This window comes from Atta cephalotes (genome assembly GCF_000143395.1).
Source record: "Atta cephalotes unplaced genomic scaffold scaffold00013, whole genome shotgun sequence".
Lineage (NCBI taxonomy): Eukaryota > Metazoa > Arthropoda > Insecta > Hymenoptera > Formicidae > Atta > Atta cephalotes.
The window spans coordinates 3,332,918-3,343,363 of NW_012130077.1; the positions used below are offsets into that span (position 1 = coordinate 3,332,918).

At 28.9% G+C, this 10,446-nt stretch overlaps 3 protein-coding genes across 3 annotated transcripts; 1 reads left to right on the forward strand and 2 right to left on the reverse strand.

Annotated features, from left to right (window-relative positions):
- Positions 1 to 941: 941 nt before the first annotated feature.
- LOC105617527 (tektin-4) lies at positions 942 to 3,270 on the reverse strand. Its single transcript, XM_012199082.1, has 7 exons — positions 3,199 to 3,270; positions 2,678 to 2,958; positions 2,210 to 2,519; positions 1,924 to 2,138; positions 1,477 to 1,699; positions 1,244 to 1,398; positions 942 to 1,155 (listed from the first exon to the last, which is right to left on the reverse strand). Exons 1-7 carry the CDS (start codon positions 3,268 to 3,270, stop codon positions 942 to 944), a joined length of 1,470 nt encoding a protein of 489 aa, XP_012054472.1.
- A 1,738-nt stretch (positions 3,271 to 5,008) lies between these two features.
- LOC105617526 (retinal dehydrogenase 1) lies at positions 5,009 to 8,877 on the forward strand. Its single transcript, XM_012199081.1, has 9 exons — positions 5,009 to 5,041; positions 5,410 to 5,514; positions 6,852 to 6,953; positions 7,042 to 7,235; positions 7,391 to 7,685; positions 7,766 to 7,868; positions 7,961 to 8,468; positions 8,543 to 8,617; positions 8,681 to 8,877. Exons 1-9 carry the CDS (start codon positions 5,009 to 5,011, stop codon positions 8,748 to 8,750), a joined length of 1,485 nt encoding a protein of 494 aa, XP_012054471.1. The 3' UTR covers positions 8,751 to 8,877.
- LOC105617525 (NADH dehydrogenase [ubiquinone] 1 beta subcomplex subunit 2, mitochondrial-like) lies at positions 7,347 to 9,728 on the reverse strand. Its single transcript, XM_012199080.1, has 4 exons — positions 9,628 to 9,728; positions 9,340 to 9,463; positions 9,140 to 9,258; positions 7,347 to 7,638 (listed from the first exon to the last, which is right to left on the reverse strand). The coding sequence occupies exons 1-3, from the start codon at positions 9,726 to 9,728 to the stop codon at positions 9,163 to 9,165; spliced, it is 321 nt and encodes a 106-aa protein (XP_012054470.1). The 3' UTR covers positions 7,347 to 7,638; positions 9,140 to 9,162.
- Positions 9,729 to 10,446: the final 718 nt, after the last annotated feature.

The following is a 10,446-nucleotide window of genomic DNA, read 5'->3' on the forward strand; positions in this document are numbered from 1 at the left end:
ATATGTGTGTGTGGTGTATAGTAGTACTATACATTAGGTAGGAAAGGAAACGGACAGTTACGTTTTATTTTTTTTCTTGCATACGCATATCCGATAATAAAAGATACAGAATATATGAAATAAATATTCATAAATGAACAGCTAACTAAATAATATATAGATGTTAATAAATACAGTTAAAAATGTTTTACACATATTTTCAAAATGATAACAAAATTATGAAAAAATTGTAGATTATTCTAAATTACGTTTAAAAATAATGTGACAAATTTGGTGACGATTTACTATCTGGATCATAAGCTATTTTAATAAATAATAGTATTTTTTAATCTGTATTCTAATAAAAATATATGGAAATGTATTATAAAATTAACGATAATAATTTTTTAGTATAAGTACTTTATGTATTTAAGATTATTTATGTAGAGTTACATTGCAATGCATGAATTAGTTCAGTAAATAAAAATATTTATTTGTTCTATATCTCTAACTAATCAATGAATAACAATGAAACTTTGCATAAATTATTTTAAATATTTTAAAGCATTTATAAAAAAATGTAAATTTGTTATCATTTTTTAAATTTTAATTTTTAATAATAAAATAATAATAAATAAAATAAATTACAAAAATGTATTATTAAACAAAAATATATATAATCTTATTCACACAATTTTCATATATACATAATTAATTTGAAGTGTAAATATTAAATATTTCCAAATTTAATTTTTCTTTGCAGGGATTGTATTATAGAGACGTTTAATACATCCTTAAATGCTAATGTGCAAATTGCATATTATATATTTTTAATTTTTGAAAGCTACATGATAATAATAAAATAAATGTGAATGAAATAAAATTGATTAATAAATTCAGTTTTAATTTCCTGTCATTACATTGCACATTGTGTGTCATTACATACATATATACTTAATTTATTAAAATCCAGCCAATTTTGTATTAGAAGGGAAGAATGTACGCAGTAATTGACCTCGTTCCTTGTCTATATGTAAAGTCTTCCGTTTTACCATTATTTCATGTTCAAGGGTGCCTCTTGCTTTGACTAATTCCGTCTGAACTTCCTCAGCGCGTTTTAATTCTGCCAATACAGCAGAAATATGTTCGCCAAGTAATTTCACTTCTTCGACAAGACTAAGTGAAATGAAAGTTTTTTTTATAATGTTCCGTTAATACTATTTGTTAAATCAGTTAAAGAATCATTTCTTTTTCAATGACTTACGCAAATTGAGGTTCATCTCGACAACTTTCAACATTGAATCGATTCAATCGATTATCTAATCTCGTTTGTGCTAATTTCATACCATTACTTAATCCCTTCGTTGAACTCCGAAGTGTCTCAATCAACTTTTCTGTATTTGCTAGTTCATGCAAGCACTAAAAATAAAAATGTTATTTTCGATGTTTTATATAAAATTTTTATGTATTGCCTTTTGTTGTCTTCATAAAGCTTACACGAAGTAATTCATTCTCTAGTTGCTGAAGGCAATCTTGTGTGAATTCCACATTGTTTGCAAGTGCAACGTCAACGCAAGTCGCTTGATCGCATAGGTCTTTAATGGACTTAGTATATATGTCGTTCAAGGTAGATCTTAATTTTATTGATCTTTGTTTAGCAGTTTCACTATCAGTTAATACCTCTTGAGTGAAATGATCATAACTTGTAGGAATAGATTGACTGAAAAAAAATGAATAAAAAGAAAAATATTGATTAAGCTGATTAGATCCAACGCTAAAAATAGTACATTAAAATTGTATATTATTTCGAAACCGCAAAAAACAAATATTTATACAGATATATCTATTGTTACTATTATCATTACTTTCTTATGTTATTATTCTTTTTACATTCACAACCTATTTCTTTTACTTATTTTGCACTTAATAATGATGCAAACTCACTCGGCTGGAAATCTCGTAGCTCCAGCTTTCCACAGTAGAAGCGGAGAATCATTAGACAAATTCACACATACGGAATCTAGATTGTATGTATGAATTTTATCAGACCAATCATTCTCTGCTCGTGATTTCGCAGACTTCAATTCGACCATTTGCATTTCGATCTGTTCATAAGTTCTCCTTAGTAAATCTCGTATCTCGGTACAAAGCGCTATTTCCTGGAATGTAACACAGAATAAAGAAACTTGAGAAAACAGCATTGTTTTGATGAATTCATCCGAAATTTAACCTTCGTGAGCTGTTCCTCAACATTATCACGGACAAGATCAGAATTTAAACGTAAGGAGCGTAACTGCAAAAATTCGTTTGCGATTGACAAAGGAATGGTCAATATCGATAAAGATCGTTGTACACGGCGACGCTCGGCTTCTAACAATTCTATCTCTTCTGCAATGGCAGCGATCGCATGTTCTAATTTTATCTTCCAATGATACACCACATTAGCCCGTGTTTTTAAATGTTCCGTCGTTTCTAATTGCATCTTGTCAGCTGTCATGTATACTTGGTCTACACATTGCTTTGCACGGTCAGCTGCGACTCTAATTCATTTTTATTAATATTATTAAAAATTAATAAATACCAATCTCTTTTATAATATTACAGAACCCATTATTGAACCCAGAGATCCTTCAATAATTCTCGAATCAAATTCTAGATACCATTTTAAAAAAATCACAAATTATGTTGAACTACGTACTGAGCATCATAGATTCTCTCATCCGATTGCTGAAAGATATTCAAATTGTGCGCGCGCCATTCACTTGGTGCGTAGCGAGTGATGGAATATCGATCTGCAACTGGCCTCAAACCAGTTATTCCACCCTCGCGAGAACAGGTTACTTTGCCTGTAGCCCATGGACCAATAGGTTCCATTGCGTGTTCAAATTTTGGTGGATATTCATCTTCGGGCTGAGGTAAATAAAGCGGAGGTTTTTCGGCGTTGTCTCCACATTCGTGCTTCATAGGGCATGGTTGTGCCTTTTGATTTAAAATTTATTACAAAATGAAAAGTAGATTGTGTATATTTGTATAAATACAATAATTACACGCAAATAGACACATCATTCAACATAATGAAAAATAAATGTACTTTTTCTATATATCTTCTTAGAGAGAGAAGAACAATCTATTTACACATACATTAAGGAGATATCGTTGCTACTAAATGTGTCGATATGTGTGTAATTTATGTAAATTAATGATATAAGAAGAACTTACTTCAATTTGTTGTTGCAAAGTGTGCTGTGTGCTGTCAGCAGAACAATCGTGTCCGTTTGGAATATCCGACATTTCGTAGGATAATCAAAAAAGTAATGTGCGTAATGTGTTTTATGATTTATATTTTAAAGATATATACTGAACATAGACTGTACAATGGAATTGTACATTTACGTGCAATAAAATACATGAATTTCTGTAAACTTAAGCTGTCGCTCACAAGCTCGTCTGGTAAACCGGATTTATTGATTTAATACGCACAGCTGGAATCACCTCATTCTTCTAAAGAAGGGATGATGTTTTCAAATTAACCTTTTTTTTGTCAAAGAAAATTGATTCGTTATCATTCAATCATAATACAAAATGACTAAGTTCAAGATATTACATACCTATTTTTCTATATAATACGAAAATAAATATCTCTACATTAAAAAATGTATTAATACATGAATATTTAGATTATCGAAAAAGGTTTACGTATATTAAAATATAATATTACGTATAATAAAAAAGTTCCCTACATAAAGATATTTACATTTTTTTTTACGCAAAATAAAAAATGTATTTTTTTATTTTTTTATTTTTTATTTTTGTTTTTTTAACATTAAATAGGACGCTGATTAAATGTTTATAAAAGAAATGTTTATAAAAGAAATGATGCAAGGTTGTTTTAAGCAGCCTATACGAAAATATTGACTTGATTAATTTATCACAGTTGGGGGACACGTGAAGATACCCTATGTAAAAACTTTTTTATCGAATCAAACAGTTGTCTAAATATAATATTACTTGATAACAAATTTCCAGAGAAATTCGATTGTATATATAATTAAGAATATATAATGAGAACAATATGATTTATATTTTATTATCAACAAATAATTTGACAAGGAGTTAACTATTTGATAACGAATTCGATTGAACACACTCAGTGCGCACGAATTCGCTATATAATATTCTCAAAATAGATCAAGGACTATAACTATATTTACAATTAGAGTTTCAGAGTTTCGGAAGAAAACAAAACGCGAAGTAATTCAAGAGAAATAATTGAGCATTGTAATATTCTCAAGAAGTCTGTTTTTGGTGGCTGAATTAGTGTACACTTTAGATATATACATATTTGATAATATATTTGGCGAAAGCGAGAAAAAGAATTTTAGTTCAGTTTAGTGTAGATCTAAAAATAGATCTGAGTACGGTACTTTAGTGCAAGTCTAAAAACAGATCTAAGTACAATAAATCAATTTAATTATTACATACGAATCATATAAAATAGTAAACATAAAGAAAATAAAAGTGATATCTTTTTTGAGATTAAAAACTGATTCTAATTGTAAATAAAGATACACGAGAAAATAATAACATGAAAAGATAATAAAATACAGATTTTCCACACACGCAAGCACGCATGTATAAGTAATATCGTTTGTTATATTTGCATATGTAGCAACATTTATATGAATATTCATAAATATTGCTAATATATATGCAATATGTTATTAATTATATTATATTACATTAACATTTTAAATTTTGGCGTTTCTTAATATTAATATTAATATTAATATTATTAGAATATATTGATGTAATATTATAATATTTTCATTAAATTTTTTATGATTATAAAGATCCGAAAAAAAAACGGATAAAGAAGCTATATTTAAAGGCTTGTAGAGCAATCTTATCACACGAAGAGAAGAAAACATTTCTTGTTGAACGATGGTAGTGACGTTGTCCCTATAAATGCCGATTAAACACTCGTTGGCACTCACTCGCTAAGTGTTGCCGAGTGAACACCGAGAACAAAATGACAAAGCAAGTTCAAATTAAATATACTCAAGTAAGTTGATATTTCATTGTATTGTTCATAAAATGTATGATTGTTTTTTTTTAACTAAATATATCAAATCACAAATATTTGAATAACATTTGAATTAAGATTTATTAACAGAATAATCCTTATGTGATCTACATAAAGAAATTTTTGCGTGTTATGTAAAGAATATGTTAACTTTATTTAAAGTAGAGAGAGTTGCAAAAACATAATTTAAATTTTACAAATTTTTAATTAAAATTGAATATAAAAAATAGCGAAAAACAGAATAAAACATTTTGTTGATTTTATCAACATTTAAACTTGTTAACAATTCAAATTTTTAAATCAATAAACTATTTTTCATTATTAACTATATCAAATGTTTTTTATAGCTATTCATCGACAATGAATTTGTGGATGCTGTGAATGGTCGTAAATTTTCCACAATAAATCCTGCCGATGGTACAGTTATCACTGAAATCTCAGAAGGAGATAAGGTAAAGTTCTCTACATTAATTAATTATATTATTATATTAATACCATTATATATTATTATCGTAGAACACATAAAAAAAGATAATAAAAGATAAGATAAAGAGATAATTACATCGCTTTTGGGGGAATCTAGATTTGGAACTTGCTATTTTTTCATTTACAAATTTTTGATTATGAAAAAGTTAATATTTAAATTATTTTTTGTTAATATATAAATTAATTTATTTTTTGTTGGCTTTTAATCGATTCGATATAAAAAAATAATGATTTAGGAGGCTATTCTGTAACTCTTAACGACTCTAACGATATCGTTACAGTCATTAAGAGTTATAGAATAGACCTCGTAACGTAACACAAAAATGTAAATATAAATGTTTTATTAATTTGAATCACATTTCCTACACTTATTCATTAAATTTCCGTTGTGGTCTCTATAATTTAGTTAAAGAATTTAAAAGAATTTAAAAGAATTTAAAGAGATACTATAAACTGAATAAAAACATAATTTAATTTAATTGATATAACTCGGAAAATTGAATTGTATACAGTTGAAAATAATTTTTGATTTTGATATGACACAGATAACTTTGTTTTTTTTATCTGTGCTCGAGTATTAAACCGTCTCATCATATATTTTTATATTTCATTATCTAGTTAATTTTTATCCACAAGAAATACATATAATTATTTACACGGCTACATGTGTGTGTGTGTGTGTGTGTGTGTGCGTGCGCGCGCGCGCGCGCGCACATATCTTAATAATAATTCGGATTCCCAAATTTAAAAAAATATGAAGAGAAACATCTACGAATCAAGAATGATATACGTAATGGTATAAATAAAAACAATATTGTAAAACAAATTTTATGACATATACTGTTAGAAATGTAATCATCTTTACATGTAAATGAAACTCGTTATGAAATTAAAAGTAAAAGAATGATTTAACTGAAAATTAAGTTACAGTAGTTACTTAAATGTAATGAACATGTACATTAAATTTATGAAATTTACTTTTAATACAATTTTATGAAAAATATATTAAATTTCATAAAATTTTTAACAATGTATAGTACATATTCACTTAACGGTTCGGTTTTTTATTTAAATCAGAATGTTCCAAAGTAAAGTATCAAACTATATAAGTAAATTGATTGAGAGAAAAATGGATTTTATTGTCGATCTCAAGAGTGAAACTATTCTGACAACAGTAGAAACTCTGACAGTAGAAATTAATAGAAAAAATATTTTGAACATCAGTTGCATGCTTTCATTAAACTTTTTTCATTTAATATTTAAATATTAAAATTATAATTTTTAAAAATGAATTTTATTTTAGGCTGATGTAAATAAAGCAGTGGAAGCTGCTAAACGAGCTTTTAACAGAAATTCGAAATGGCGTACAATGAATCCATACAACCGTGGACAACTTATGCACAAGGTAAAATTTTGTGATTAGGTATTATATTTTTTTATATTTAACCTAATACAAATATTAATTGCATACTAAATATAAATGAATAAAATAGTTCGCAGATCTTGTTACACGCGATTTAGATTATATTGCTACTCTCGAAGCTCTTGATAATGGAAAAACATATACAAATGCTGTTGAGGATATTCAAGGAAGTATTGCTGTTCTTCGTTATCATGCAGGCTGGTGTGATAAAATACTTGGAACTACTATTCCAACAGGTATTCATTTTTCAAATTGTTTTCGTTTGTATAATAATTATTCTATGTATGTATAGCTATGTATATATATAGATTAAAAAAATATGCTATATTAAATTTCACGCATTAGTTTTTCATGGCAGATATAATATAAATTGAGTGATAGTAAATAATTTTATTTATTATTTGACTAGGCGATAATAGTGTTACATTGACACGAAAAGAGCCAGTCGGCATTGTAGGACAAATCATCCCTTGGAATTATCCTTTCATGATGTTGGCTTGGAAATGGGCCCCTGCCTTGGCTACTGGATGTACACTGATCTTAAAGCCAGCCGAGCAAACACCTTTGACTGCGCTTTATGCAGCTGCTCTAGCCAAAGAAGCAGGGTTTCCAGCGGGTGTCATAAATGTCATTCCAGGTTACGGTCCAACTGCTGGTGCAGCTATTGCTGAACATCCAGAAATTCATAAAGTCGCTTTTACTGGATCCACCGAGGTATTTACATTTTGTATTGTAATATGACTGTATTATAGATAGAAATGTACGTATTGGTATAAATTATGTTTCTTCCCTAGGTCGGACGTGCCATAATGGTAGCTGCTGGTAAAAGTAATCTTAAGCGTGTCAGCCTTGAATTAGGTGGCAAGAGCCCACTCGTTATTTTCGATGATGTTGACGGTATGTTGTAAAAATAATGAAAAATTTTAATATACTTTAATATACTTCATTAAATAAATAATTAATTTATATTACATTGGCTATATTTACAGTGAAAGAAGCTGCAAAAATCGCACATAATGCAATATTTGCAAATCATGGACAAAACTGTTGCGCAGGATCGCGAACATTTGTACATTCTAAAATATATGACGAATTTGTGAAACATGCTAAACAACTGGCGCTTGATATAAAAGTAGGCGATCCATTTGATCCTAAAGTAAATCAAGGTCCGCAAATTGATCAAGAGATGTTCGATAAAGTCATAGGCTTAATCAATTCGGGCAAACAGCAAGGTGCTGTTGTGGAAACTGGTGGAAATCGGCAGGGCGAAATTGGTTATTTTGTACAACCTACAGTTTTTTCAAAAGTAACCGATGATATGAGGATTGCTAAAGAAGAAATTTTTGGTCCAGTTCAAGCAATCTTGAAATTTGAAACCATCAATGAAGTAATTGAACGTGCCAATCGCACTAACTATGGTCTTGCTTCGGGTGTAATCACTAAAGATATTAATAAAGCTTTGGAATTTGCCCAAGCTATAGAAGCAGGTAGTGTTTGGTACGTATTATGTAAGAATATGTGATAATATTTCATGATATGGACATATATAATTATGTATCAATATCTTTCAGGATAAATTGTTATGATGTTATCATACCACAAACACCATTTGGTGGTTTCAAACAATCTGGTTTAGGACGTGAATTGTAAGTCATAATTAGCTTAAGCTTTAAATAGTATGTTATTTAACTTTTGTATCCTTTTTTCAGAGGAGAAGAAGGCTTGAAAGAATATCTTGAGATTAAAACAATCTCTATTAATGTCACGAAAGGGAACTAATATGTATTGCACAAAGTGCATAGTACATAATCTTAATTTTTCATTATGATTTTGATTATACTTTTGTTATAAATATCTTGAATAAAACTTTTGTAATAAAATATTAATAAAATGATGTATATAATGATTTATTCATAATTTGTTCATAATTTGGGAAACACATATTCTTTTCCTTTTCTACCATGAAGCATAGATTAATATTTATATATTTGAGACATGTATATTTTGAAAATTAGGAAAATACATTTATATATATATAAGAATGTAAAATGGATGAAAAACAAAATAAATTATATTTTAGAGTTTTATAAACGTAACACTTTTATTCTAGATGAATGTTAAAACTGCAGAGTCTTATTTTGATATAATGATAAATATATTTTTTTTACCTTTACGTAACACTATCGCAAATCTATAATATGCGAATCGCAGGCTCAGGGTAATCATCTGGCGGTATACCTAATTCTTCGTCTGTCCACTTAGATGGATCTGAATATGGAAACTCTCCCTGAACAAATAAAATTCTTGCATGAAGATTACTGATATGAGATATATAAAAATAAAAATCTCGAAATTACATGATACTTACTATAATGTGGCCAAAATCGTGCCAAAAATGCCACAATATCCACCACCACATAATGCCTCCAAAAAATTCAGCTGCATATACCCATTTTTTCTCTTCTGCCATTCCGATATTACGATATATGTGACTGATAAGGAAATAATACAGTAAATTATCGTAAATACATAGCAAAAAAATTAATTAAATCATAACGCATATATTTTTTTTGTACAACGAAATGCACTTGTATTGAAAAGCGAAACATTGAAACATAACCTACAACGTAGAGTATTACATAATAATTTCACCTACCCACTATGAGATAGTCTAACGGAGCGCAGATTTGTTGCAGCGGCTTTACTTTGATTACTTCTATGTATAATTTTTAATAAGCTTAATCCTCGTGAAATCATTATAACAATTAAATCAGCACTACTAAGCGTATCAAGTGCTACCAGATTATTCCCATCACAATTTAATACACTCGCGCAGTGTCATCAATCACACCATTTACACTTCCCTCTCCTGGTTACGCATTCGATATTCGATTGCTCGAAAATCGCAATGTCGATACTGTCGATGGGTGCGTCAGCCATATTGAACTAATGGTGAATCCTGTTCAAATTGCTCCATTCATTTTTCGCAGTTACTTTTCGTTCTTCAAAAGTGATTTGCGTCTGCTAAGATGATCGGATCATCGCGAATGTTACTGTGAAGTGTCGAATGTTATAATGCGTGGAACATTGCACATACACACACACAAACAATCCTTCTCATGTTATTGCGTCAATAATGCGTTGTTGACATATTGGCAATTCCTTTCTTTGTGCGTCCTTTATGAGTCTATTGAAATCATACTCTTATTCGAATTATGAATTTAATTGAATGTAAAAAGACGAGCAACATCGGGTTTACCGGAAAAAGTGTAGGATAATCGTCATATTATACGCGGATACAGTATATATATCTCGATGTGAACACTTGAACGTTTCGTCAAATAAACGTCGTGCGACCGTATTCGTATGTACGTTGAATTCTTAAGTTACGTGCGAGATTTAAACGAGATATACAGTCTCTGTATGCATCGTAAATAATAAAATTTACATGCATATAGCAATTGATAGTATCACA

Bases quoted from the DNA above. Each gene is read 5' to 3' on its own strand.
- LOC105617527 (XM_012199082.1), bottom strand. From the start codon at position 3,270: ATGTCGGATATTCCAAACGGACACGATTGTTCTGCTGACAGCACACAG. The intron at 2,139-2,209 runs GTTAAATTTCGG...GTTACATTCCAG, and splicing joins TTGAGGAACAGCTCACGAAG to GAAATAGCGCTTTGTACCGA. The intron at 1,156-1,243 runs GTAAGTCATTGA...CATTTCACTTAG, and splicing joins CGAGATGAACCTCAATTTGC to TCTTGTCGAAGAAGTGAAAT.
- LOC105617526 (XM_012199081.1), top strand. From the start codon at position 5,009: ATGACAAAGCAAGTTCAAATTAAATATACTCAA. The intron at 5,042-5,409 runs GTAAGTTGATAT...TGTTTTTTATAG, and splicing joins TTCAAATTAAATATACTCAA to CTATTCATCGACAATGAATT. The intron at 5,515-6,851 runs GTAAAGTTCTCT...ATTTTATTTTAG, and splicing joins AAATCTCAGAAGGAGATAAG to GCTGATGTAAATAAAGCAGT.
- LOC105617525 (XM_012199080.1), bottom strand. From the start codon at position 9,728: ATGATTTCACGAGGATTAAGCTTATTAAAAATTATACATAGAAGTAAT. The intron at 9,464-9,627 runs GTAGGTGAAATT...TTTCCTTATCAG, and splicing joins GTTAGACTATCTCATAGTGG to TCACATATATCGTAATATCG. The intron at 9,259-9,339 runs GTAAGTATCATG...TTATTTGTTCAG, and splicing joins ACGATTTTGGCCACATTATA to GGAGAGTTTCCATATTCAGA.